Source organism: Monocercomonoides exilis (genome assembly GCF_001643675.1).
Source record: "Monocercomonoides exilis strain PA203 chromosome Unknown scaffold4-2303458, whole genome shotgun sequence".
Taxonomy (NCBI): Eukaryota; Preaxostyla; order Oxymonadida; family Polymastigidae; genus Monocercomonoides; species Monocercomonoides exilis.
In genome coordinates this window covers 1,171,480-1,198,870 of record NW_027150549.1, presented here as the reverse complement: position 1 = coordinate 1,198,870, position 27,391 = coordinate 1,171,480, and the positions used below count along the sequence as shown (strand labels likewise).

At 38.5% G+C, this 27,391-nt stretch overlaps 14 protein-coding genes across 14 annotated transcripts; 10 read left to right on the top strand and 4 right to left on the bottom strand.

Moving 5' to 3' along the window:
• Positions 1–781: 781 nt before the first annotated feature.
• Positions 782–3,265, top strand: MONOS_11509 (uncharacterized protein; the record flags this gene model as incomplete). The annotated part of the gene is made up of 3 exons (XM_067864045.1): positions 782–2,306; positions 2,571–2,785; positions 2,927–3,265. The coding sequence occupies 3 exons, from the start codon at positions 782–784 to the stop codon at positions 3,263–3,265; spliced, it is 2,079 nt and encodes a 692-aa protein (XP_067734739.1).
• Positions 3,266–4,372: 1,107 nt separating this feature from the next.
• Positions 4,373–5,350, top strand: MONOS_11510 (uncharacterized protein; the record flags this gene model as incomplete). The annotated part of the gene is made up of 1 exon (XM_067864047.1): positions 4,373–5,350. The coding sequence occupies one exon, from the start codon at positions 4,373–4,375 to the stop codon at positions 5,348–5,350; it is 978 nt and encodes a 325-aa protein (XP_067734738.1).
• A 3,289-nt stretch (positions 5,351–8,639) lies between these two features.
• MONOS_11511 (uncharacterized protein) lies at positions 8,640–9,282 on the top strand (the record flags this gene model as incomplete). The annotated part of the gene is made up of 2 exons (XM_067864048.1): positions 8,640–8,782; positions 9,027–9,282. 2 exons carry the CDS (start codon positions 8,640–8,642, stop codon positions 9,280–9,282), a joined length of 399 nt encoding a protein of 132 aa, XP_067734737.1.
• A 1,469-nt stretch (positions 9,283–10,751) lies between these two features.
• On the bottom strand, positions 10,752–13,919 carry MONOS_11512 (uncharacterized protein; the record flags this gene model as incomplete). The annotated part of the gene is made up of 3 exons (XM_067864049.1): positions 10,752–11,112; positions 11,166–11,230; positions 11,517–13,919. 3 exons carry the CDS (start codon positions 13,917–13,919, stop codon positions 10,752–10,754), a joined length of 2,829 nt encoding a protein of 942 aa, XP_067734736.1.
• Positions 13,920–15,026: 1,107 nt separating this feature from the next.
• MONOS_11513 (uncharacterized protein) lies at positions 15,027–15,344 on the top strand (the record flags this gene model as incomplete). The annotated part of the gene is made up of 1 exon (XM_067864050.1): positions 15,027–15,344. One exon carries the CDS (start codon positions 15,027–15,029, stop codon positions 15,342–15,344), a length of 318 nt encoding a protein of 105 aa, XP_067734735.1.
• Positions 15,345–15,690: 346 nt separating this feature from the next.
• On the top strand, positions 15,691–16,305 carry MONOS_11514 (uncharacterized protein; the record flags this gene model as incomplete). Its single annotated transcript, XM_067864051.1, has 1 exon — positions 15,691–16,305. The coding sequence occupies one exon, from the start codon at positions 15,691–15,693 to the stop codon at positions 16,303–16,305; it is 615 nt and encodes a 204-aa protein (XP_067734734.1).
• Positions 16,306–16,453: 148 nt separating this feature from the next.
• On the top strand, positions 16,454–17,113 carry MONOS_11515 (uncharacterized protein; the record flags this gene model as incomplete). The annotated part of the gene is made up of 1 exon (XM_067864052.1): positions 16,454–17,113. The coding sequence occupies one exon, from the start codon at positions 16,454–16,456 to the stop codon at positions 17,111–17,113; it is 660 nt and encodes a 219-aa protein (XP_067734733.1).
• A 2,660-nt stretch (positions 17,114–19,773) lies between these two features.
• Positions 19,774–20,103, bottom strand: MONOS_11516 (uncharacterized protein; the record flags this gene model as incomplete). The annotated part of the gene is made up of 1 exon (XM_067864053.1): positions 19,774–20,103. The coding sequence occupies one exon, from the start codon at positions 20,101–20,103 to the stop codon at positions 19,774–19,776; it is 330 nt and encodes a 109-aa protein (XP_067734732.1).
• A 951-nt stretch (positions 20,104–21,054) lies between these two features.
• On the top strand, positions 21,055–21,330 carry MONOS_11517 (uncharacterized protein; the record flags this gene model as incomplete). The annotated part of the gene is made up of 1 exon (XM_067864054.1): positions 21,055–21,330. The coding sequence occupies one exon, from the start codon at positions 21,055–21,057 to the stop codon at positions 21,328–21,330; it is 276 nt and encodes a 91-aa protein (XP_067734731.1).
• Positions 21,331–21,929: 599 nt separating this feature from the next.
• MONOS_11518 (uncharacterized protein) lies at positions 21,930–22,418 on the top strand (the record flags this gene model as incomplete). Its single annotated transcript, XM_067864055.1, has 2 exons — positions 21,930–22,208; positions 22,272–22,418. 2 exons carry the CDS (start codon positions 21,930–21,932, stop codon positions 22,416–22,418), a joined length of 426 nt encoding a protein of 141 aa, XP_067734730.1.
• A 117-nt stretch (positions 22,419–22,535) lies between these two features.
• MONOS_11519 (uncharacterized protein) lies at positions 22,536–23,542 on the top strand (the record flags this gene model as incomplete). Its single annotated transcript, XM_067864056.1, has 2 exons — positions 22,536–22,639; positions 23,107–23,542. 2 exons carry the CDS (start codon positions 22,536–22,538, stop codon positions 23,540–23,542), a joined length of 540 nt encoding a protein of 179 aa, XP_067734729.1.
• A 280-nt stretch (positions 23,543–23,822) lies between these two features.
• Positions 23,823–24,277, bottom strand: MONOS_11520 (uncharacterized protein; the record flags this gene model as incomplete). Its single annotated transcript, XM_067864058.1, has 2 exons — positions 23,823–24,200; positions 24,266–24,277. 2 exons carry the CDS (start codon positions 24,275–24,277, stop codon positions 23,823–23,825), a joined length of 390 nt encoding a protein of 129 aa, XP_067734728.1.
• A 204-nt stretch (positions 24,278–24,481) lies between these two features.
• On the top strand, positions 24,482–24,952 carry MONOS_11521 (uncharacterized protein; the record flags this gene model as incomplete). The annotated part of the gene is made up of 2 exons (XM_067864059.1): positions 24,482–24,622; positions 24,683–24,952. The coding sequence occupies 2 exons, from the start codon at positions 24,482–24,484 to the stop codon at positions 24,950–24,952; spliced, it is 411 nt and encodes a 136-aa protein (XP_067734727.1).
• Positions 24,953–25,054: 102 nt separating this feature from the next.
• Positions 25,055–27,190, bottom strand: MONOS_11522 (uncharacterized protein; the record flags this gene model as incomplete). Its single annotated transcript, XM_067864060.1, has 4 exons — positions 25,055–26,289; positions 26,394–26,540; positions 26,666–27,068; positions 27,170–27,190. 4 exons carry the CDS (start codon positions 27,188–27,190, stop codon positions 25,055–25,057), a joined length of 1,806 nt encoding a protein of 601 aa, XP_067734726.1.
• Positions 27,191–27,391: the final 201 nt, after the last annotated feature.

Sequence of the window (27,391 nt, the reverse complement as noted above, 5' to 3'; positions counted from 1 at the left end):
GTTTGTTGAATATTTTTTGAAGTGATTATTATTTTTTCATTCAGGACGTTGAAAAAGCGAAGGATTATATGGCTTTGAAGAAGAAGAAGAAAAGCAAGGAAGAAAAATACAGATAGATGAAATGCGAGATATTTCGAAGATTCCTGACATGGGCTTTGGCGAAGAATAGTTTTTGAGGAAAGATGATCTTTTGTGAAAGAAGGGGAAGTGAAAGAAGAAGAGATGGAATGAAAAAGGGATCGCTTTATATTTCATTTTTTTTGTTGAAAAGAGAAAAAGTGGATTAAGCTGAAAGTGAAAAGGGATTCAGATGTTTCTCCTCTGCAGAAGAACATAAAAGAAAGGGAAGAAGAGAATTTCAATGAATATCTCAGCTGATGTAAATTGACACTCATCTTCTTTATTTCCAGTAATTGATCATTTCATGCCACACATTCATCATCATCATCTTCTTCTTAATCAAATATTTCAACATCATATCATACGATTTCTTCTTGTTTTTTTCTCTTTCTCCACTTCATCCTTTTCTTCCTCCTGATCCTTCTCTTTCATTCAATACACCTTTCATTCATCGCCTTCTCTCAACCAACAGATCTTCCCTTGTTCCTTCTTCATTGGCTCTTCAATATTCTCCTCTTTCTCCTCTTTCCTCTTCTTTCCATTTCCATTTTGCCACTCAACTCTTTTCGCCTTCTTCTGCCTCTATTCATCGTCTCTATCCAACGGGCATTTACTCATTTAACACATTGTGCACTCCTTCTTCTCTTAATTTTTCTTATTCATGTTCTTATTCATTTCTCATTCTCGTCATCAACATCAGCATCTTAATCAACAACCACAACATAACTTCAAAACATCCCTCAAACCTTCTTCTTTCTCTTCTGTTATTCTTTCTCTATCAACTCCTTCCATCTCCACCTCTTCTTTAACCTCTTCCCTTTCTTCCCTTTCTCCTTCTTTCCCTTCTCTCGCTTCTCTTTCTCACATCCCTTCCCTTCCTCATTCCTTTCTCACTCAACAGCTTCTTTCTCATTCAACTTCACCTGATTTTCCTCCTCCTCCGCTGCCTCTTTTTGATGAAGACAACGAATTTTCAAACATTTACACAAGAAAACTTCAATTGAGACAGAACAGACTGAGATGGGGGCAGAAAAACAAGCAGATATCGAACAAAGAGCAGAGGATGATGGCTATTTTTACTGGAATGTTTGAGAATGGGAATGATGGGAAAGATGCAAAGGGAAAAAGAGGAAGTTTTGTTAGAGGAATAACAGGAATAACAGCGATGAGGGAGAGAGAGAAGGAGAAGTGGAAGGAGAAGCTGAAAGAGAGAGAAAGAGGGAAAGGAAAAGAGAAAGAGAAAAAAGAGAAATTTCCTGGTTTTAAGCTGTTGGGTGATTGGGTGGAGCATCTTGACACAGACGAGGCAGTTGATGAATGTGGAGTCAATCCATTGACACTCGAAAACTACTCATCCTTTAACACAATCAAAACATTTGGTTTTCCTGACTGTGCAACTTTTCTCATTGACGATTTCCTCTTTGAGCAAGTGCTGAACAACGGAGATGGCATTCTGCGAAGAAGATTCGGTTCGCTTGCAAACAGCCTCATTTCGAGCAGAGAATTGTCCGTTTTTCAGTCAGATGCGATCAGAAGGGACTTTGTGGCTGGAGCTATTAGAGAGGGCTTTGGAGATCCACTCTGGCTGTGTGAAAGAGGAGCATCCATTCAGAAGCTGGTGAGGTTGGCTCAAGCATGCTATTCGTTGAATACAAAAGCAGCGTTTGTTGAGTCATTGGCGAATCTGCCGAGATTTGTGAGGGATACAAACATATTTGTAAATTTTTCTGCTTGTAAATCCGAAGGAAATATTTCGAACTTGATCAAAACTTGTTCAATGAAAGTGCTGAATAAACTGCAAGCATTTGTGATGAACTCACCTTGTTCATATAAAAGCTCCTTATTTCCAGTGTGTGGACAACTGACACGAGCGCTTGAACTGCTGAAAACAAAAACAGAAGTCGAAAAATACCTTCTAAATGAATCAAACTCTTCAAATATTTCTTCTTTTTCTTTCTCTTCCAATTCAGAATCCCTTTCAAGCTCCTCTTCTTCTTCCTCTTCTTCCTCTTCCTCTTCTTCTTCTTCTTCTCCAAATTCTGTTCTGAAGCTACTATTACATCAATCTATAGCATCCACCACTTCTCAGCTCCAATCAGCAAACACACGGGCATTTGGCATTTGGCTGCAGATTGTTCCGATGACAGACGATTTGACAGAAGAAGACGTGTTTCCGGTGGGCGAATGTTTGTGTGGCAGATACAGACAGATGAAACAGAACAGACATAAACATAGACATATTCATGGAAATAAGCAAAATCATCGACATCAATGCAGAAATCATCATCATCATCATCATCAGTATGCTTCTGAGAAGAAGAAAACGAGAGATGAAAAAGAAAAAAAGAATGATAATGGATAAGATAGCAAAGAAGGTGCAACCGAAACAGAATCTGTATTCTCAACTTGTGGTGAGTATTCTTGTTCTTCTTGTTTTTCATCAAAAACAGTCTCAATCAAATTCTACAAGAAAGAAAAGATTGTTAACGATTCATCTTCATCTTCCTCTTCATCCGAACAGTCAGAAGTGAATTCTTCACAAGAAAGAGCCGAAAAAGCAGAAGTCGACGAAATCATAGAAGATTTCAAAAGAAAACATGCGCCGCGTCTGCCGCTTCCTGTGATCCTTCCGCCACAAGAACCAACTCTTCAAAATCCGTCTTATGTATCACGAAGACAAAGACTGAGAAAAAGCAATCAAAATTCAACATAAACCTTTTTTACTCATTCAATTGCTGGCATTGGCACAGGAACAGGAACATCCCCTTCTTTATTGCCCAATGAATCTTTTCTTTCTCTTTGTCAGCTATCTCCATTTTCCTCTCCTTCATCTTCCTCTTCATCTTCTCCATCTTCTCCAGCAGTAACTGACCTCTCTCTCCATCCAAAACCACCTCATCGTTCTGAAATTGCTATGGCTCGCCGCATAAGAGCAATGCACCCTCTCCTCCGTCGATGCTATCTCAACAGCTGTGAACAATTGGCTGCTTCTTATGGTGCCTCACGTTCTTCTTCTTCTTCCTCTTCTTCCTCCTCCTCTTCTTCTTCCTCGTTGCTTCGCTCTTCTAGAAACAGATTTCTGACAGGCAAAGAGCAGCAGATGAGGAGGATGCAGCAACAGTTCGGAAGAAGAAGGAAAAGATAATATTTTGTTCTCCCACCAGATGTGTTTGAGGCGCTGCTGCTGTTTGCAGAGTTTCAGATGGTGGAGCGGTATGCGGAGAATCTGGAGAAGAGGGAAAGAGAAAGAAAGAAAGAAGCAAGGAACAAGAAAAGAGAGGAAAAAAGAACAAGAGAACAAATTAAGTTGATAAAGGCATTAAAGCTTGTTGATGAAGGAGATAACAATGATGATGAAAAAGAAGATAAAGCAAAAGCAGAAGAAAACGAGAGTTTATCATTGATGAGAAGAAATTCTATGAAGGAACCGAAGTAAAATGAAGAAAGTGAATGCCTTTGTGACAGCTCCACAGTCAGCGATAAAGAAGAGCGAAAAAAGATGGACACAAACAGAGAGAAAAACAGTGTTTGATTCAGCGGTATTTCCAAGCGCTTGAGCTTCAACGTGATTCTGTTATGAACAAAGTGCTTTTGATGGTCAGACCAAACCTGTTGCTTTCTCCTGCATCGATTGACGATCAATAAAAAGACCAGGAATAAATGAAAATGCTTCAAAAATGAGGGGGATGGCGAAAAAGGGAGAAAGAAGAGAAAGAATGGAATAATTCTTTGAATGAAAATGGAAACAAGGAAGAAGTTGAAGGAGATGAAGATGATGGAAAAGATGAAAATCAAAAAGTGATTTTGGAGGATTTAATGAACCCCAAAGCAGTAGTTTCAAAAGCAAAGATAATCAAACGGAAGCAGAAAAGAATACAAACGCCATAGAATCAATAAGAAACGGCAGAAAAGACGAAATACATTCCAATGAGCCAAAGCCCGAGCCTCTTTCATTGCAAAAGCATCAAAACCAACTCCTTTTCCAACACCATCACCTTCTCCACAGCCTAAGCAATATTCTTCAGTAAGAGACGCCTTTGGAGCTATACACTTTACGCGAGGGAAGCGAATCGAAGGTGGATGGAGAGGAGTCTGAGGGAGGGCGTTTATTTTGTTCAATCAAGAGATGGAGATGGGGAGAGGAGCTGTTTGTGAACCTGCACCTCCGCTGTCACCTGCTGTTGGAAGAGGAGGAATTGGAATTGGAATTGGAGGAGGAGGATGAGAAGGAGGAGGGGTGACGTTGGCTGTGATGGGAATGAAGAATTTCAACAAAGAAGTGACAAGGGCGATGCAAGATGAGTTTCAGAATGAGAAAGGGAAAGTGGACGATGAAGAGGCGAAGATCATTGATTGTTCATTGGAATCTGATGATCAGAGAGAAAACCTGCTTCGGCTGACGAAACAACAGAAAATACAAAAGAAGAAGAAGGAGAAAGAAGAGCGGGAGCGCAGGAAAATGGAGAAAATGGTGAAGAAGATAGAGGAAAAAGACAAGAATCTGTTTTGCAGCATCCAGGAAATATTACAATCACACCTTGGGACAGGCACACAGATCAACCAGAAAGAGAACAAAATGACAAGCGAGGCGCAGCAAGAGGCGAAAGAAAGCCAAACGCCAATTTTGACAAGGGAGCGGAAATTGGACTGCATGTTGAATGACCTTGCTAATTCTGACCTGGAAGATTTGAGCGATGAATTGGATGTTCCTTGCCGATATGTTCTCATCAAAAGTGAGGAAAATGGGCAATTTGTGTGGAAGATGCAGAAGGTGCCTGCGTATGCATCAGTTGACGCGATGCAGATAAGAACGCTGCTGGATCTGATGAGTGCGCTAATGAGCGGGCTGAGGCAGATCAGGGCTGAGCTTAGAAGAGGAAGAGTGATGAAGTGGCGTGGTTGGTGGCCGCACAAAGAGGAAGCAGAAGTGATACACAGGAAGGGAAGGAAAGGAGCAGGGAAAGGATCGCCTATGCTGTTTCAGGAGAAAGGAACAAGAACATTCAGTCAGAACAACGTGCCTGGAAGAAGAGATACGCTGTCGTTTCAAAAGTTAGTGTCTTTCTTTTCATCGCAGAATTCGATTGTGATGAATTTGATGCAGAAATACACTGCCCTCAATTCGGTTGCGCCTTTTGATTCAGCTGCTGATTTTGCTCAAATACAAAAAATGTTCTTCATCCTCTTTCTCATTGTACTTCATCACTTGTCATTTCGTCCTTGTTTATGAACATCCAACAACAATCTTTTCCTTCTTTCAGAACATCTTTATCTCCTTCACTTTTATCTCAAGCTGTGCATTCATCTTCTGCCACTTCTGCTTCTTCTGGAACACTTTTTCCTCTTTGACTGGATGTTCTTTCTTCGTCTCCTTCTTTTTCATTCAATTCTCCTCAAATTCAGTGCCAGTCTTCATCTTTCATTTCTGTTCATCATCGCAAAGTGAATCTTCATTCAATCACAGAATATCAGCTTTAGTTTATGGAGATCGAAGAAATTCTATGTTTATCCGAGAAAAGCAGACCATCTTGCGGGCGATTGAAAGCAGAGATTGATTTAACTATTTGCATTTGGAAGATGAAAGAATTACATGAAGCAGAATGAACAAGGTGGGAAAAGATTTCTTTGAACAAACAGTTGCAGGGATGATTTTGGAGAGATTTTACAAGGCCACATGCCTTCAGAAAGTCGCGGAAAATGAAATAATGAGATAGAGCAGTTTTTGGGAAAAATCATGTTTGACGGGAAGTCATATGAGATTCTGGTACTAATTGGATGCAAGCAAGTTGAAATCGGAAAGGTGAAGAAAATATAAACTGAAGAAAATTGCCTGATATACATGAATATATTTCTTTTGAAGATACGACAGCAATGAATCTTTTTTCATGAGCTTAATTTGTTGTTGATGGAGAAGAAAAATTAGATGAGGTAATGACGAAGAAATATTTTTGTCTTGTTGATGGTATGGATTTCTGAAAAAAATAAGTGAAGACATATACTCCAATTGAAAAAGCTATGATAGCTTATGAATTTTTCTATGATATGGAAAATATGCAAAAATAAGAAAATGAAAGGAATAATATAGAAATCAGAAAAAAGTCATTATTTCCTGTTGTTTTTGTGTCAACAGCGCTGAAAGTGAGTGTTTGAGTTGGAACAAACGTTGAGGTGAGGAGGGTGAGAGAGGCGTCTTGGAGGAGGGAAATGAAGCCGTTGAGTGCATACTCGACGTTGGTACATGGGGTCTGTTTAGGTCTGCCACAGGCAAAAGCATCAGTTCCTCTGTTAGAAACGATTTTATTCAAAGCGATGAAGATGATCCAGATATTGAACTTGACTTTATCCAATGTTCCACTATTTCGTTTAACGCTTGATGAATTCGATGAAACGAATAAAATGAATGGAAATTTGTTGGCCTAATAAAGGAAAGGGAAAAAATAGAAAAATGACTATTATTGTTCAATTAGTTACAATAATTTTGTTTTCCTATCATTTTTTTCTGTTCTTCTTATTAACTTTCTCTTTGCAATGTTGTATTTTGCCAATTATGAATTTGCAATTTTTCCTTTTACAGTTTTATTTTTTATTTTTCACATTTTTTTTGAAACTTGATCATAAAAATCCTTTTTCATCAAAAACATTAAAAATGTATTTATTTTTTGTATACATAAATAAAACAAATATACATGACAGAAATAAAAGCTAAATACAATTGAAATATCAATTTAACTATTTGATCAATTAATACCACAATAGAATTTATTTTTTCGATTTTTGATCTTTTTTTATGATATCAAAAAAAATCACCCAAGTGTTAATAATAAATTTGAAGTGAAAAATATGTCATAGGCCTTTGCGACAGACCGACATTTTTTCATTAGCTCGACAAGTCGACCGACAAGACATTAAGCATAATTTTTCTTTTTTGATAAACGAAAAAACATTCAAATAAAAAAATGCACTTTTGTTTCCATTGAATAATTTTTTTTATAAATAAAAAAATAAAATTTCACTTGATTCGAACAAACAAACATTTTATTTATCGAAAAACAAAAATTTTCAATGGGTTATCGACAGATCTTTGTCGAGATCAGTCTAACGACAAAGATCAGTCGTTCGAAAGATCAGTCGGTCGAAAAGATCAATCTGTCGAACAGATTCACTTTTTTGAAAACATTTCTTAATTTCAGTGAATGGACATTTTTAATTTTTTTTCAAAAATATCATATTTTATTTGGAAAATTTTGAGAATAAAAAGAAATTGAGTCCTTGTCTGTTTGATTAATTCATTATTTGTCCAAAACCACATTTTGTTAAACACTTCATCTTCTTGCGGATAATCAAGTTATTCACGTTATTATTTGAAAATAGTTTTTAATAAAATTCCATAATAATTACTCATTTGAAGTTTTTTTAAAAAAACTCAGATTTGTGGAAATGTCAGGAAAACACACGAAAAAGGTTTGCAAGAGCCATTGCTTTTAGTAATTAATACGATGAATAAAGATTGAAGTTTGATAGAATTGTTTGCGGCTTATATTATTAGTAAATAAAAAGTGTCAATTTGCACAAAATCATTGAACCTGCGTGTGTTAAATTTATTCATTCATCCAGAAAAAAATGATGAAATGAAAAAGGAAGAAGAAGAAAAAGAGGGAGAGGAGGAGGAGAAAGATTTAAAGGAAGAATAAAATAAAAGGAAAAAGGAAAAGAGATAAGGATGATGAAGAACAGAAAGAAACAATCAAAAAACAACAAAAAGAGAAAGGATTTGAAACTTCTCCTCCTCCTCCTTCTCATTCTACTCTTTCCTCCATCACATCCATCTCATTTCAGAACATCTCCTTGTTCTGCCCCAATTTCTGGTCTTTGGTGCAGACACAGCAACAAATTGCGCTCCTTCTGATTAAAACCTTCTTCCAAAACATACATTTGCTTCATCAACAACAGCAGCAGCAACAGTTCCAGCTACAGTTCCATCCTCATCCTGAAGTTTCCTTCAAACAATACTTCTTCTGTAATAAACCTTCCATCACATCCTTCTGCAATCTCTTCCATGCAAACACTTTCTCCATCAATGTCATCAATGTCGCATTCGCAATATGCACAACAAATTGCGAACCAATCTATTTTCATTCCATTAACGGCTCATTGAAAGACTTTGCTATCAAGCGAAGCAAACTCACAAATGACAAAATTAAATTCTTATATTTCTGATTCTCAGCTGCATCAGCAGTAAAATAACAGACAGCAGCAACGACAACTAATTGCATATACTTTCGCAACACTTCAAAACAATCATTCTCCTTTTGAGATGACTTCACTTCAAAACAACAGTATATCTCCATCACCTAATTCATCTGCTTCTTCCTCTTGGCCTTTTCTCATCTTCATCTTCCGACAGAACTTTTTCAAATGTTGCTGCATCTTTTTCATCACACAATTAACCCATCTCTTTGCAATCACCTTCAATTTCACCTTCAGCTGAGTCAGTTAACGTCGATTCGACGCATCTTTGGATGCTGGACACGATTGCCATAGGGCAGAAAGTTGTGCGGAAGCGGCTGTGGGACATGTGGAAGTGGGCAATCCAGAATGTGCTGAAAGGCGAGAGGAGGAAGCGAGAGAGCTGGAACTGGCAGCACATCAACCAAAAGCAGAGGTGCGACGGGTTGCAATAGATGATGGAGAGGGTGTAGTATCTGCGAGCGATGGATTAAGAGACGCTGGGCGAGGACATGAGAGACAGGGTGAAGGAGTCTTTAGCGGAGGTCTGGGGAATCATGATGAACTTGCACTTTAGAAGGAACAAGAGGAATTTGGAGAACGAGAGGAAGAATTGGTCGGAGGGAAATGCAAGAGATGATACATTGTTTACAAGATTGATTGAAGAATACGAAACAAAGAAGTGAAAAAGGCAAAACAGAACCAAAAGAAGGAGCAGATGACTCGAAAGAAGAATTAGACACAAAAAACGACAGACCGTGGAAGAGTGCAGCAGGGCGAGCAAACGAAGGAGTTCGGATGGGAGAGGGAGGAAGGGAGATCCAGATGCGGCAAGAGAAACAGAAGAAGAAGCAGAGGGAAGCAACAATTGCAGCAAATCAGAAGCATCAGGAGATTGAAGAGCGATATGTGCAGAGAAGATTGGACCTGAAATGAGAAGAGAAAGAAAAAAAAAGATTGAGAAAATTGTAAAAGGTGAGCGAAAGAAAATGGCAGATCAAGAAAAGCAGCAGCGGAAGGAGGAGGAGGCTGAACAGAGCCGAATCCAATATTAATAGAAAGAAGAAGAAGCGTAAAGGCTGCACGACGAGAAGAAGTTTGCAGAGATTCGCGACAAGCTGAAGAAAGAGGCGGAAGCTGCTGAATGAGAAGCGACTGGAAGTTCTGGGGATAACAGCTGCGTTGATGATGAAGATAAAAAGGATAGATGTGGGATACAAGTTTGTGTGCATGCGGAACTTTCGTGAGTTGGGAGATGCGCAGTAGAGAACAGAGGACGATATGCAAAAGGAGAAGGAGAGAGAAGGAAATAGAAATTGAGAGAAATGTGGAGAGAAACTGAAAGAGAACTGACATTATATGAGGAGAAAAATGAAGAAAGCTTAGAAAGTTCAATGAAGCTTCTTCAAATAGTGAATATTCTGAAACTCCAGCTTTGCTTCAGTCTCATTTTGATTCCCAGCCAACTTTTCATCGAATTGAAGTTCTTTCTTCAACACACGATGTTCCAATTTTGGATTCCATAACTCACAGCACCAACAAACAGCAAAATCACCAAATAATCAGCCAATGAGATCAATTTCCACATATCCAGCATCTGCACCTCATTACTCAACATCAATTACTCCTTCGTATCCTTCTCCTCAATCTCCTGTGTTCATTTCACCATCTTCTCAGGCTTCGCTTTTATCAAATTCTGCTATTTCAACAAAAAACAATCAGCCTTCCTAACTCATTCCATTTTCTTCTTGTTCCTTATGTTAAAGAAATGCTTTTTTAATCAATTTTTGCTTTAGCTCATCTACTTTCATTTGTATTTGTAATGAGCTTTTTCAATTATATTAAAAGAAACTGGATGCAGTCAATTGACAGTGATATATTAAGATCACTAAAATATTAACAAATAATGGAACAGGCAGATGAAAACAAATTCAAACAGTATCGCTTCAAAATTTACAATTGCATGTTTTTTCGATTGTATGTACTTTAACTGAATATTTTCTTGGATTAATAAAAAAATTTATGTTTCAATTATTTTATTTGTTTTTGGTTTGATAGAAACATTTTCGTGTTTTCATTTCATCTTCTGAAGTTAAAAAAAATTAGTTTTGTTTTCAATAATTCTTGTTTTGGCTTTCTTCTTTCATAATTGAAGTTTCATAAAAATTTTTTTATCAAAACGATTTTTATACAATTTTTCGTTCATTCAAAAATATATTTTTCTCAAATTTTCATGTCAGAAGGGTATTCAGATACAAGCTGAATATTTAAGAATATAAAATACATTTAGAAATTAAAAAAAAAAAAAAAAAAAAAAAAAAAAAATAAAACACTTCTCGACATTGATTTTGTCATTCGACCGACATGCCTCGCTTTATTTTTACTTGTCGCAAAGGCCTAATATGTCACATGACTTTTTTATAAAAAGAAAGAGAAGGTTTCCAATTTTCTTGTGACATTGAAATCCAGTATTCCTCCCATTTGTCTGGAAATATTTCTGACACGCTATTATCATTGCACTCCAAAAAAATAGAAGAATATGACGGTCTATTCACATCCTTTTTGACAATCACAATAAAATGACCTTGTTCGTATATTGCTGTTGAGTGAATAATGCAACAAACCAAATCATAAACGATAGATCGCTCAGTATCCTTCAAAATCAGATCCCTTTCTTCCTTTAACATAAATGGGTTTTTTATTTCCAAGTCATTCTGTCCCTGTCCCTTTTCAACAAACACAATCGATTTTGGAGGTGCGACAACCCTGAAAGATTCATTGACATTATGATTAATTGTAAGAATATCGGGAAATGATACAAAACGCACGAATGGAATGCAAGGTTGGTCCGTTTCACACCTATTACACCTTCGATTTCGTTGTTCTGTGATAAGATTAATGTTTGTTAGTAATTTTACCAGGCCTCCGATAATGTCAGATCCATTTATAGTGAAATAATATTTTGTTTCACGGTCTGAGACTAATAAATTTTCACAATGAGTGCATTTACGAACGTTTTGGCTGAAGATTGAAAACATATGATAGATTTTATTCTTTTTATCCGACAACATATCCAACATTTGATCAAAAACATCAGTCAGTTTTTGTGCCACATTTCTTGGTCCAATTTTCAATTCGTAAAAGTTCCATATAGCTGTTCCATTCCAAACTTTGCTGTTCTTTTTTGACTTCCGGAGCATTTCGAATAATTGAATGAACTCTGCTTGTTCATCGTTCATCATTGCAACTTGATTGCTGTTAATGACAAGTGCAGCGAAACATTGACAAATAGAAGATAATGAACAGACACTTCCTGTGTTCACAAGTCCTCTTTTCGACTCCAATTGTTGAAATACACATAAACGTGATTTCTCTTTGATTTCATCATCCCGTTTGAGTGCATTTGAAAACGGTTTTAATAGTTCGTTTGAATCTTTCTTTCTTTTTTCCATATTTTCTTCAGCTTCAAATTGAAAATTATTAAGATAATCAACTATTCTATCAATTGAAGAAGATGGCAAAGTTGTTTTTTCTTTTGGAGCAGTTGGTGGTTGTGAGAAAGATGATTGTTCTGGAGCAAATGAAGGAGAATTCTTCAAAGTGGACAAAGAAAAATTATGATATGTGTCAGATGTTGAATTTTTCGTATTCAAAAACTGCTGTGATGATTGTGATGAGTTTCCTGAAGGTGATGAAGAATTTGAATCAAAAGGAGAAGATGCTGTGAATGCAACAGCAGTTGTGGAAGAAGAGTTCGCAAAAAGCGATACTTGAATAACTGTTTGAGAGGTTCTTGTGGATTTTTCATTTTGGAATGGAGTCTCAATAGAACATTCTGATGAATGAAATGAACCGTCTTCTGTTGCTGAAAAGGGAGGGGAGGGAGGGGAAGGAGATGAGGGAGATGAAGGAAAGGAGGAAGATAAAGAGGAAGATAAAGAGGAAGAGGAAGAAGAGGAAGAAGAAGAAGAAGAAGAAGAGGAAGAGGAAGAGGAAGAGGAAGAGGAAGAGGAAGAGGAGGAAGGAAATGATGAAGAGGAAGAGGAAGAAGTGCGAGGCAGTTCAGAAGAAGAAGAGAAAAAAGATGAAGGAATAATCTCTTTTTGTGTGGATGATAAAGTTTGATGAAGTTGCAATGAAGAAGAGGAAGGTGATGGAGAACAGGAAGAGGAGGAGGAGGAAACAGAAGAATATGATGATGTAATAAATGAATAATTTGGAATAGAATTAAAAGATGGAGGAGGAGGAGGAGAAGAGGAAGAAAAGGAGAATGAGGAAGAGGAAGAGGAAGATGATGACGACAGAGGCAAAGGAGGAAGTGCAGAAGTTGATGAAGCTCGGATAGAAGATGAAGTTGAAAAAGCTTCTGCAGCCTGTGATGAGGAAGGAGACAGAGAAGAAGGCTGAGCTGAAGTTGTTGTTGCTGAGGAAGCTGATGCGAAAGGAGAGGATGAGGAGGAAGTAGAATTGATTTCATTTTTCAATGAAGAAGTGTTCGCGGGAGAAGGATATGATTCATTGGAAAGAACACTTTCAGAGTTAATAATGCTCGCGTTATGCGGAGGAAATGAGCGATCAACTGAAGCAGATAATGATGAGGAGAAGATAAGTGGTGTTCCAAGTGAAGTAGAAGATGAAGATGATAAAAAAGGATAAGATGAAGAGGAAGTGGAAGAAGATGAATGGGGTTCAATGGATGCGAGAAAAATGGATGATGATGGGCGAGAAGAGACATCGGGAACGGAAATGATGGGGAAAGAGGAGATGTTGGCGAAGGAGTTTGGTGAGGAAGAAGAGGAGGAGGAATGCAATGAAGAAGATAACAATGACTGAGAAGGATTTGAAGCCGAAGAGTTATTTTCATTTGATGATGACGGAAACTTTGACATCATTGATTGATCAGTATAATTCTTCAATTGTGGAAATGTTGAATGAATGGATGAAGAACTCGAAGTGAATGAAGAAAATGAGATCGTTGATGTATTTCCCTGTGGAGATGCAACTGATGAGACTGGAACAGAAAAAGAAGGAATCGAAATATTTTTTGAAGTAATATTTTTCGGCAATTTGGTGTGTTTTTTCTCTGTTAGAGAAGGCTCATGAATAAGTGATGATGTTGATGGCAAAGGAAGAGAAGCACTTGATGAAGAACTCGCTAAAGAGGAAGAAGTGTTCATTGAAGAAATAGGAGCGAAGGAGGATAAATGAAATGTGTTGAAAGGAGAGTCAGGTGAGATGGAAGGTGGAGATGAGAAAGGAGAAGGAAATGAAGTCAACGATGAAGAAGAAGACTGAACATGAAGAGGATAAAATGAAGATGCTTTATTTCTATTGTCTTCTACGTCATATCTCCTGCTCGATGATGTCTCACTTTCATCATCAAAACTGAGCAAAATTTCCTCACTGATGTTTTTATTAATTTCCCTTCTTCTGAATGTATTTTCCTTCGTGAGCAGCTTTCTTTTTCTGTGTTGAATCCAATCAGCATCATCATATAAGGAAACTTCGATATTGAATCCGAATTCATTGCGCAGTTCCTTTTGAGAGTAATTTTGCGTAAGAGCTAGTATCATCTTATTCTTTATCGGAATTGAAGCATCATTAAATGCAAATCTCAATTCTTTAACAAGGCATGTCAGAGGTGCTTTATTGAAGGTTTCGAAAGAAAGAAAAATTAATAAATAAGAAAAAAAATGTTCACGCAAAGGAAAAAGATGAAAAAATATTTTGAATTATTGCAATAAAAAATACAAACAAAGAGGTGATTTCATGTAATCAAAACAAAGCAATTTGCCTAAATCGTTTTCGTTCATGAACTTCGAAAACACAAGCAAGGTTCTATCGTATGGCATATTTCGAAGCAATTCTTCGATGCTATCAACGTCTGCTTTAATTGACTTCCTGCTCATTCCGTGATGTTTTCTTCCGGTATTGAACATAGAAAAATATCTTTTCTTCAATTTTATCAGCAAGAAATAAATATTGATCAAAGATAGTTAAAAATAATGAAAATACAAAATTATGAAATTTCAAATAATGAATTCAGTGCTGTTCTCAACCTCTTTCACTAAGATGAACAGAAAATGAAAACGGGGAAAAATGTTTTTAAGTGCTATTTGATCAGAAACGTACAAATAACTTGTGCATTTTGCGCGATCCAAAAAACTTCATTTTCCTATTCCAATTTTAATTTTTGATCAAGTTGTGTTGAATATAACAAAAACAATTCATGCCCAAATTGCCATGATCTATGGAAATAATAAAAATTTCCAAACATGAAAATTCGTAATTTATTATTTATTATTAATGAAGATAAAATTAAATTTAGCACACTCAGACTGAAATTTGAAGTTCAAACTGATTTATACATTCATATCTTGAAATTGCGTCATTTTGGAAACTTTCATTCGGAAAAGTTCTTGAAGAAGTTGATAAAGAACTGACTGAAAGAATCGAAAATATTTGAACAAGAATTGGGGCTTGAAACTGCTGAACAAATCAATGCAAAATTCGAAGATGATATTGTGTTTATTTTGTTGTCAGAACTGATAAACAAGAAATGTCATTATTCAAGGAAAAAATACCAGAGAATAAAAATAGTTCAAATCAGAATAAACGATACAAATATTTCTCTAATCAATGATCCTCATTCGGAGACGTTGAACAGAATATTTTCAATGATGTCTGGAGAAACACCACTTGAGACATTAGAAATGGAAGGATTCCGCTTTGCAGAAAAGGAAAATGCCTCATCAGCTACAACACTTCTTGGGAAGACAGACCTGTTTTCTCCGCTGCAGTATTCAACGAACAACATTCTGCAAAACAACAAGATGGGGGCTGATGCAGACAACACTGAACATTCCGAGCAGATAGACAACGCCGAACCTGAAAAAATGCCTCCACATATCTGGAATGAGCTATCTTCAACCAATGCTTTGCTGAAGGAAACGATGCTTGTTGTAGCTTCCTTGCCGAACGTCACAGAATTTGCATAAGCGCTTAACGAGCGATTTTCAATGTTCGATCTTCTGTTCAAGTCCAATCCTGTTTAAGTGTGTGACGAGCTGAGTTAGCGGTGTGTTCATCCACTCATCATCGTTATCTGCCTTATTTGCACGTTTCACAACTGTACGAGTTGCTATTTCTTTTACAGGGAGAAGGAAGCGATGGTGCTTCATATTCACACCACTCATCTGGATTCAATGGGAGTGCAGGATTGAATGAAGGAACAGGAGCAATGTCTGCGCTTTCCAAGCAGCAAAGTCGAAGATTATCAATTCGGCTTGGAGGCTCAAAACTCCTGCAATACTTTCCTTTTAAAAATCATTTTATATTCAGTGGATGAGACATGCCTCATCAACGCAAACAGCAGAAAAGCCCTCTTTTGTTGGCTCTCCTCCAAACAGCACTCCGTTGCCACAGAGCCCACCACCTGTTCAGTTGGAGCATATTGCACAGCATCAGATATTGCACCAGCGCCACTTTTCCTTCTCTCGAAACAGACAGTCAACATTCGCCTCGCTCTTTTCTGACCAATCTACCACCGAAATCGGCTTCGCGCCATCAACTCGTGCATTTTCGTTTGCAACGTCTGCTTTTGGCTCTCCTGTCCAGTATGCTTCTCCATCGCCTTTTCAATCCCCTGGGCAGCAGACACCATTGCGCCGCTCGGCTTCTCTTTCTGTGTTTCCTTCATTGACAACATCACGAAGTCCATCAGCCTCTTTTTCTCGCCAGTCCTTTGGGCATTCTCGAAACGGTTCCTTCTCTTTCCGTGCAGGTTGCAGGTTCAACCACAGATCGTTTTCATCTGTCAGCTCGCATCAGCCTGTTTGTGCATTGACACACGAGCAGAATATTATTTTCTTTTTTAAAGAACCAGCAGCTCAAGTTTGCCGTGGTGGAGTCACGAGTTACTCCCGATCCAACATCTCCTCTTCAGTTCGTTCCAGATGACAAGCCATATGTGTGCAGCTTTTGCGAAATGCGGTTTGTGTAAGTTGTGTCGCTTCCAACACACATCCACCAGGCATACTCGAAGATGGACAAGACGGAGCTGATAAAGCAGCTTTTCGAAGCGGAGTGAGAGTATCTGCTCAGAGGAATGAAGAAGATAACAGTGTGGGAGCAGTTGGTGAACATTGTTTTGCACATCTTCCGGTCGTATGAACTGTCAACGCTGAAGTCAACAGAAAACATCCATTCTCAACAAGTGAACCAACAACAGCAAAGACAACAACAACAATTCAGTTCATTTGGAGCAAGCACATCTGCGTCACAGCCTTATTCCCTCGATTTGCTGTCTGAAAAGAAGATTCCATTTAGTTTTAGAGGAGATGCGAAAAAGCGCAAAGGAGATGAAATTGGCCTCATTGAATTCAACAGAATGGGCGGTGGCCTTTCGCATTCTGGCGGCTCGACATCTTCCATTGCAACAGTCTCATCAGAGTCAACAACAGTTTCGTCAACCAACACGTACACCTCTGCCTTTGTTGGCTCTGTTTCCTCATCTTCAACTTCTGAGCTCTCAAACTATCGATATTCTCCATTATCTACTGAATCTTCTCTGCCTTCCTCAATTATGGCATTCATGCAACCTTCTTCTTCATCATCTTTAACTTCTTCTTTAAGTGAATATGGACCAGTGTCACACAACAGCATTTTCAGCTCAATCGGAGCAATTTCGCGGAATTTGCTCTCACTCGACAAGATTTCAATGGGAATTGCGCGATCAGGTTCTGTTCTGATCCAACCGCCACCCTAGCCGCTGATTGCAAACCTTGTCACTTTATTTTATACATCGTTAGTCATCCCATCAGTTGTGCTTTCGTTTGCCTCTGTCATTCAAGAGTTCTTTGTTCAGCTTTTGAAGCGGCGGACTGCCGTTGCGTATCCACTTGATGCTGAACTTTGTTATCGGATAATAATAATTGTTGAATCGCTGACTAAGACGACTCAAAGCGTGGATGTTTCAGTGGAAAAAATCGATAAAATGCATAGACTTTCATCGGAGTTTTCAGACTTTCTCGACATAAGAATCAATTTTCAGATAAAGTTTAATGATGTGAACGAAGAAATCAGTCATTTTGTGAAATGTCGACCAAAAGACAACGAGAAGATTCTATCACTTATGAATGAAGCAACATAATAACTCCTTGTTTTGGAGAAGACATATTCAGAATTTTTGGAAGCGCTGGAAACGAAGAAAAGGCAGCTTGTAAAATATCTCTTGCACAACCAAGAGGACTTTGTGTCCGGACTATCAGTTTTGGTGGAAGGTGCGTCTTCGGCTCTTGCTCTGCTGAATGATCCAGAGAGAGACACAGAAATGCAGACAGAGACTGCACAGCGTTATTTTGACCATGTGAAGGAGAAGAAAGCAAAGCAGCGGAAGCTCAACAGCGATGAGGTGCTTTTGTGATGAAATTGAAAACTTTTCGACAATTGAACGATTTGGATGGGGAATCACATTATGAACGAAACCTGTTTGTTCTCATTGATGATAAATGAATGTTTGTAACGAAAAAATGAGAGGATCCTGTTGTGAAAAAAAAACTTGAAAGAGGAGAAAGAGCCTAAAAACAATCTCCTCATCATCAAGCAATAATAAAATGCAAACTATAAATGTCCATCACAGTGTGCTCTTTTTGAAAAGTTATTTATTCTCGATGAGCCTGAATTATCAAATTGATTCTCAAGACTCTTTTGTTGTAAATATTTCTCTCTCCACCCCTCCTTCCTATTTTCAAAAAAAAAAAATAAAAAATAAATAAAACAAAATAAAATCTTTCAGTGATATTAAAATATCTGTTTTTAATAATATAATTGAACTTTTTGAAAGAAAATTCCAATACCATCATCATTTTTCCATATCTTTCTTCAGAGATTAAGATATTGGAAATAATTTATTTTGATTATTTGTTTTATTTTATCATAAAGTTTCCAATAAAAACAACCGACTTTCAATATTTAAAGATGCAATAGATTATGCAACTATATTTGAGAAATAACACTTATTATACAGTTGAAATGCAAGTGGAATCTTTTTCAAAATAGGAGTGAAGTGAAGAAAATGTGAACAAAAAATTGACATATAAAAATATCGTTTTTAATCCAAAAATATTTTTTGCACGATGTAATGCCAATAAAGAGACCAATTTCAATAAACAGTATATATTTTCATAATTGTACTTGTTAAAGAAACGATTGTCACAATATGTTTTAGAATTATTCTCAAAAACAAAAACACATCATTTAACATTTTCTAACAAATAACATTTTAATGTTTATTATAAATAAAATTCTCATTAAACAAAATCAAAATTTGAAGATATGAAAACAAAGTTTTTTTCATGAAAATTTTCAACAACCCATTTTTGATTATTCTTAATGTGAGTTGTTCAATGATTGATGACTTTGGAATGGAGTTAACAACTGAAGAGTTATTTTGATTATTCATTTACACAATTATTTAAGTTTTCAAATGCTAATGCGAAAAAATGTTATCCAGAGTTTTATTAACAACCTTTTTAAATTTCATTGTTCAACAAGATGTTCTGAAAGATTTGTCGAAAGAATAATTTTAAAAACGTGTGAATTGTTTTTTTATTGTCATGATTAACATTGATTCTTGTGAATAAAGAAAGATTATGCAAAAGTTTTCTTTATTTGTATTATCTTTTTCAAATTAGTTTCAATATTTCATAGTGAACAAACTATCATCTATTATGCTATCCTTCCCAACCTCAACAGCCCTACCACTTCTCTTTATGCCTTCAACGCCTCTTTTCTCCATCAGACAAGATTTTTATCAAATGAACTTGTAAAATATAATGGATCTGAATCTCACAGAGAGAAATAATGTTGATTGCCCTTTGCTGAATTGTATAGCTATCGCTTTTAATTGTGCAAATGGAATGAATAGTATAGAGGAAATGGATCTGCGGGCGGTGCACTCTTTGTTGTATGTTCAAATGCAAACCTTGCGATTTTTTCATACTCATTCAACAATTGTTCTTGCACAGGTGGCTGGGAAGGAGGAACATTGTTTTGTAGATATTTATTAAATGTCAAGATCTCAAAATCCAATTTCACAAGCTGTTCGGTTGCTCATGGAGGAGCATCCGCAATATGGAATCCACAAGCAAATGCTGTTTGGATATTTACGGAAAATAAAGTTGAAAGTTGTTCAATAACTGATTGGTGTGGAACTGGTTGGTATTTTAGGCTCGAAAGGATACCATCAAATGCTCAATTCCTGTTTTCCAAATGCAAGTGTATTTCAAATTCTGGTGGCGATTCTGCTGGTTCTCTAACATTCAATTGGCCTCCACAAAATAAACCAAGTCATTTTTCAATCAATGAGTGCCAATTTGTAAATAATGAATTGACATCAACTTCATCAACACGCGGCGGAGCCGCCATCTATTTGGATGCAACATTCACTTGGATGAACGAAATTAGATTCATCACTTTCTGCTTTTTCAATGGCAACACTGCAAAAAATGGCAGGGGCAATGATGTGTTCTTCAGTGGTAATGCCATCACCCAATCCCCATTTGAGAATTGTGGATCAACAACCCCAGCAAAAAGAGTGTGGAACGCAGGAACTGCAGATAGCGATGTGTACAATGGATGGCTTCCGATCATCGACCAGAACAAAATCGTTGCCATCAATGGAACAAATTCTGATGCCTGTGGCAGACCCCAACAGACCCCATGTGCCACCATCGAGTATGCCCTCACCGGCTTCATTTCCCTCCTGCAAGATGCCTTCCTCACACTTCTCGCCTCAACGTTTGTTCCTCTTCAAACACCAACCTTCTGTTCCACAAATGCGAAAATCACAGTAAACGGAAAAATTCCTCAATTGCATCCAGTGCAACAAAATGACAACATTTTCAATCATCATGTTAATTTATTTCTTTTCCATCATCGCGCATAACCTCTTCACTCAAACGAAAAAAATGTATTATATGGGTCATTCTTTATGAAAAGTCGCAAACGTTTAACTGATCTGAAAATAAGATCAAAAATGATCATGAAATGTTGATCATTCCGTTACCATCATATATTGCTGAGTATTATTCTTTTCAGTTTTGTCACCCTATCGCCGAATATTGCGTTTCAATAAAACTGATTTCATATATTATTTTCACTGTTTAATCATATTAATGTAATTTAAAAATTTTTTCTTGTTTTTTTGGAGCAACTGAATAATTTATTTTTATTTCTATGTTTTCATTTCAATTGTTCGTATAAAACGTTTTGATTTTTTGAATAGAGACTCCTTTTTAATTATTTTCCTATGTTAAATAACAGATAGATTTTAACTTGCTTTAATTTGAGTATTTTGAAAAGAAATTATTAAACAGGAAGATTTCATCGATGCTATCCTCTTTGCAATTAAAAGAAATTCAAAAAGTTGTTAATATTGAGCAGTTATTAATGTTATAAAAAATAAATGAAGAATAACACGTAATATATAAAATAAAATGAATTTAAAAAAACCATAAAAGAAATTGCATCTCATGTTTTGAATAAAATCATGAATCATATCTTAAATAGCTTTCAACTTTTCGTTTTCTTTTTTGCTCATCTTTTTCTTCTCATTTCAATTCTTTTCAAAAAGAAATCCTGCTCCTTCTTTTCCATCAAATCAAAAAAGATGAGATTACGGTGATTATTGACGTTTCTAATTTGAACATGGACTTTGTGTTTGTGATACGAAAGGCGCTACAATTTTGTGTGATGAGTTGTATCAAAAAGCTTCTTGTGGGAGTGGAAACGATGCAATTGTCTCTTCGCTCAGAGCCTTTGTCTTCTTCGTCTTCTTCGAATGGAGCAGCACGCAGATCTTCTTTTCCATTCCGGAGTCCAATAAGCGAAGAGAAGAAGGCGACAGGAAATGCTCAGTTATTTGCATCTTCGTCTGCAGGTGCAATTTACCCTTCAGATACCTCGAAGGTGGAGGCTTCATAAACGCTTGAAGCAGCATCGATGAATGAAATCGAGAGGCGACTGAGGATAGTTGTTAGGAAAGCAGCTGAGCTGCAAATGCTGTATGGTTTTGAGGTAGTAGCTGCTGCTGTCACTGCGGATGTTGCACACGCTGCGAGGTTTCAGTGTTGGCTTGCTGTGCCCTGCTGAACAGAACGTGCTGTGTCCGTTCAATGTGAAATATTTTTCATTTAACTTCTGGCTCTGCTCCCGTTTCTTGAGGACTTGCAGAGAAAGAAGTCGTCGAAGAAGCCATTATTTACAGCGGGAGATGTGGTTGCGTTCCTGCCAATCTGCAATCCGCATGATCCATCGCTGGCTCCATTGGCCATTGAATGGCTGGCGAACCGATAGAAGCAGTCGAGGCATGCGGAGTGATGAAGCTGGACAACAAAATGAGGAGGTGAATGGTTGTTGAGAATGAAGTGGGAGAGGTTGCGAAGAAGGCGCTGGAGGCGGTGGGGCAGAGGGGCTGATGATGGAGGATGTGGTTCTATCGCCCGCAGCTATTGTGCTGCATTTGCTGGAAGAAAGATAAGAAGAAGAAGAAGAAGTTATAAAAGGTAAAGGAGGCGAAGCGGATGAGCGGGCTGGCAGAGCAGCTGCAGGAGAAGGACAAGATCATCCGGATGAGTCTGATGATAATTCTGGAGCTTAGTGAGAAGCACAACGCAGAGGTGAGGGAGTTGAAGGAGCTGCATGAGCAGCTGGTAGCAATGAAGGAGAAGAATGAACTTTTGGATGTGGTGATTATAAAAGAAAAGTTTAGATTGCATCATGACGAAGTTGTGAGTGTGGACTGCGCTGGTAAGCTGCTGAGGTCGGGATTGAAGCTTGCCACGTCTTCTTTGTCGGTTTCTGTGTGTGGCGGGATGGCTCCGTCTTCAGATTAGTTGATCTTGCCTTCGGGGCTACGTGAAAAGCACCACAAGAAGCTTTCCTCGAGTATCGGAGAAGGTAGTGTTGTGATGCTTGGCCCGAATCCAAGCTTGAAGGAGCTTTCTGTTAAAGTGGAGAATCTGGCAAGTGTAGCAAGAGAGGCAAATTGTGGTGATGGAGGAGGAGACTGATGTGAAGGAACAAAGTCAGAGACAAGCAAGAGGTTGGAGAAGAACAGCGCTGAGGGTAGTGATGGTGGTTATTGTGGAGGAGGAGTGGATGAAACTGTGAGATAGAAGAGTGGAAAAATGGAGAAGGAATCGAAGATGCTGATTGTGTTGTCGAAATTGCAGAAGCAGATGATAAGCATGCAGAAGGCGCTGTTCAATGAGGTGATTGGAAAGCAGCAGATGTTTCTTGCAAAAAAGAAGCAGGAATAGATGAATACTTAAGCTTCGTTTAAAGAGGTTGCTTAATGAACTCCCGGAAAGGTGAAGAAGCTGGAAGAGCATGTGGTGCAAGTGGACTTTGGAGAGAGCAGGGAAGGAATGGCAGAGGAGAAAGGGGTGAGAGAGATGGATGGAGAAATGAGGAGGATAAGGAATAGAAGTTATGGCTGAGAATACGAGGAGGCAGAGGAGGTGGAAAAGGCAGAAGAAAGAGATGCAAGCGCGGTGAACAGGATTCCGGTGTTTTAGCACAACGATCCGAAGAGAGAGAGGGATGATTGGATGTAAACTGAAGTTCAAACAGTGGCAAAGAAAGGTGAAGGGAAGGCGAATGTTGTGCAGTGGCTGTTCATGCTTCTCGAGCATATGACAGACAGCAGAGAACGTGAAGAGTCGGAGTGGCTTGTGACTTCGCCTGGTGGATCGGTAGCAGGGCTGTCTGGGGAGGGTGGGGTGCCTTTGCAGGCGGTGTCGACGGAGAGGGAGCGGCTGATGAGCACAGTGTCCAGACCGCTGGAACAAGAAACGTGAAAATCAGTACATGTGCTTCGGGTGCCACACTCGCGGCGGTCGTCTGTGCAGATGAAGCGTTTGTAAAAGTTGCTGAAGAAAGGTCTGCAGTCGTAGCTAGTGTGGAAGCTGACGTAGATTATGTAGATATTTGTATTCAAGATCGCAACAGACGAGGGCGGGTGCAGTCTCAGGTGAGCAGGGTAGGGGGCGGTGAGGCAGAGGTTTGGGGACTTTGTGTTCATGTGGTTGGGGGAGAAGTGAGTGGCGCAGAAGAAGAGCGATGCGGTGCTGTGGGCGAGGATGAATGGGGAAGAACTGTTCCGGATAAACTTTGCAGAGATGAAGCTGTTTGAGAAATTTGTGCAGAAGGAGTAAACCGGAGGAGAATTGGAGTTTTCCTGATAATTGAATTGTGGTAGAAGAGGTGTCGGAGAAGAGATATAAGTGTCTTTTGGTTGTTTGAGGAGATGCAGCAGGGGAAAAGGGATGCGGAAGCGTATGTGTTTCTGTGGTTTCTGCTGAATAACTTCAGAGAAGAAGCAGCTTCCGGATGTTTGTGATGAAGCTAACCTGCAAAATCCTGCTCTGCAGTCTTTGAATTATGTGATTGTGAAGGCGGCAAGATGGCATCGGTCAACTTGGAGTTTGAGTTTTACACAGCATCGAAGGTGACGTGGGAATAGTTTGTGCTAAAGCTGCATGTTTAGATTGTACAGTTGGTGAAAGAGAAGAAAGACGGGCGGAAGGAGTTGTTCCAGATGGTGCGGCTGCTGCGATGACTGTTGTGGCTGAAGCTGTGGATGAACGACTCAAAAAAAGCGATCTGCTTTGATCTTCCTTTGGGGGATGTGCAGTGATTGGAGCAGTTTCTGCAGACGATGGCGGAGCTGAGGGAGTTAATAGCGAAGCCTTTCCATGTTCTTCATTGATATTTGCATTATCCTTATCGTATTCTTCTTCTCCTATTCTTCTTCTTCCTCTAACCCCTCTATCTCTTCTTTCTCTTTTATTCTTTATTTATCGATTTTTGTATTCTCAATTTTTCTTCAAAATTTGATTTTGCTCCATCAACTAACCTCATTTTCCATCTATTTCCTGTTTCGTTTTACAATCAATTTCTTTCAAAAAATTCTTTGAAAGAAACAAATATGGAGTCAACATTGAGAATGTTTTGTTTTCTTTTTGCTTATTTCTGAACTAATAATAGTAAATAATGTGAAGAAGGTGAAGAGGATGAAGAAGAAGATAAATGTTGCTTTGAACAAATTGATATGAAATGTTGTGAAATTGGAATGTTTAATGCATCAGAAGGAGAAGGAGAAGAGGAAGAAGAAGAGGAAGAAGAGGAAGAAGAAGAAGAAGAAATTGATGATGAAGTTGAGAAAGGCAAGAACAATGATGAAGATGACGATGTTGATGATGATGACGATTGTGTTCGAGAAGAAGAGAAAGGAGAGTTTTTGGAAAGATCAGCATAAATCTTTCTGTCAAAGAAATCAAATGGCGGTGTGGTTGAGTATCTTATTGAAGAAGGCTGTCCAAACAGAGAAGAAGAAGAAGAAGAAGGTTATGATGACGAAGAGATATCAAGAGTGAATGATCCCTTGTTGATTGAACGAGGATTTGGCTTTGAGAAAGCAGAAGAGGAAGACAAAGAAGAAGAAGAAGAATTCGAAGAATTCGAAGTGGAAGAAGAAGAAGGAGCAAAATCAGACGCAAAATCAGCAGGCATATTTCTTGCTGAGAAAGAAGGAGGAGTATAAGCAGATCTTTGTGGGGTTCCGTTGCTTTGTCTTTTGAGCGAAGGGGACATCGAAAATTCAGCAGATACCATTGAAAACGGAGTTGTGGCTGCTGTTGGCTACTCATTCATCAAAACAGAACGAGTCGAAAGAGAAGATTGGGTGCTGGTTGGAAGAAGAAGAAGAAATTGTCGAGAAAAAAGAGAAAGAAGCTGGAACATCAGCATTTGAGCACATTGGTGTTGGAGTGTAAGAACCAGAGCCTGTCTTAAGAGAATTCATCTTTGCATCATCTGTTGATCCAACTGAAGAAGAAGAAGAAGACAACGAAGTCGAAGAAGAAGGAGCATTTGTTTGTGTGGTACCAAAGAAAGACACAAATGAAGCAGGCAGTTTGCTTGCAGAAGGAGAAAGAGGAACAGGTGGAGGAGACTTCGAAGGAGGAGGAAGCGTGTGTGGAGGAAGAGAATGAGGAGGAGGAGAAGGGTTGGAAGGAGGTGGAGGCGGATGAGGCGGAGGATGAGAAGGAGGAGGCTGAGAAGGAGGCATTGGAGGAGTTAAGATGCGCAGAGGTTGAAGTGAAGTTGCTTGAGATGAAGGAAGAGAAGAATATTGTGCTGAATTATGGCTGATGAGCGGGCGAAGCGGAGCGGTTTGACGGAGAACACTGCGAGAAGAGCTATTTAATGGGGGGGTTGATTGAGAGAGAGAGGTTGAGAATGGAAGAGAAGAGGAAGAGGAAGAGGAAGAGGAAGAGGAGGAAGAGGAAGATGATGCAGTAGCAGCAGATAATATTGGAGTGAGAGAAGAAGAGGAAGAGGAAGAGGAAGAAGGAGAAGGAGAAGAGGATTGCTGAAGAGTTTGTCCTTTCGAAGAGTCATCCGAATGAACAATTGAAAATGCTACAGGCTTTGACGAGTTGTGAAGCTCATCAATTTCAGCTGTTTGTGGAGAAAAGACCGAATGTTCTTGGGAAAAGAAAGAGGTTGACGGAACAGAAGAAAGAGAAGAAGAGGAAGAAGAAGAGGAAGCAGTAGAAGAGAACACAGGACGAGGTGAAGTTGAAGCAACAGGAACAGTCTGAGGCACAGGGCGATAAGTGTTTGCTGATGATGTGGGAGGAGGGGTTGTGGATCTCCTTTTTACAGCAGAAGGAGAAAGAGAGAGAAAAGGAGAAAGAGAATGAGAAGGAGAAAGAGGTGTTTTCTTGCTGGATGATACAGGCACTTGAGAGAGTGTGACTAAGGGAGAGGAGAAAGCAGAAGGTGCAGCAGAAGCTGATGGTTTTGATAGACGAGAAGGAATTGTGGTTGAAACTGTTGAAGATTTCAAAGAAGAAGATGGCACAAATGGAGTAACTGTAGTGGAAGAAGTAGAGAGAAATGATCAGAGCTGAGGAGAGGAGAATGAGAGGAGAAGTTCACAGAAGAGGAGCGACGGTGAATGTGGCGAGGGGACACACGCGATGGAGGTTTCTGAAACTCATTCAGGTTTTTAGTTGAAGAAGAAGAAGGAGGAGGAGAAGAAGAGAAAGGATGGTTGAATTGCACGGAAAGAGGGACTTCTGAAGAAAATGGTGCTCGGTAGGAAACGAGGATGTCAGGACGACCTATAAGGCAGAAGATGATGCAAAATTTTCAAAGGAGAACGAGTGCTCTCCATTAGTGCCGTTAACAGCAGCGCAGCTAGAGTGCGCATACGACTGGCCAAAGGTGAACTTTGCTCTCTCTATACGAATTCTCCCTGCAGTTGTGTTTAGATTTTCCACATCCCCAACAATTGTTGAGTTCAGATACACCAAAGCAGCTGAAGTAGATTCCAATGAGTGAATGCTAACATTCTGCACACAGCATTCTCCGTTGATGATTGTTTGCTCCGATATCAACAGCTGCGAATAGCGTGATGGAATAATGTGTTGAACTCCTTCACTCAAAGACTCACAAGGCGCTTCAAATCCTCCACATTGCTTGCAATCTCCATGATTGTCTGCAACTGAAGAAACAAATATCGTCTCGCTCTGGTATTTCACAACTCTCAGTAGAAGATCTTCTTCTCCTTCAAACGAGTCTATTGTGCAACCCCAGATCGCCAGTTCCTTCACAAACGGTGCTCTGAAATCTGCAGCAAACTTTCCAAGCTAAAAAAATGAATAATTTTATTAGAATAATAAAATAAAACATTTAAATAAAAGCTGAATGAAAACCTTTTGATATGTATGTTTTATCATATTTATCAAACTTGTGGGAGTAATCTACGCATTTATCAAAATTCCAGGCACATTCTGTGCAATGAAAATTTTTAATCAAATAAGAATTTGATTAATTAACGAATCTCTAATTTTTGATGAAATAAAATCGATAAAAACCTTGTACATTTTATGAATCAACAAGTGCAAAATAGTTCAAGCAATAAAACCCTTTTCACATTGAAAAACTGAAATTCAAATTTTGATCAAAAAAT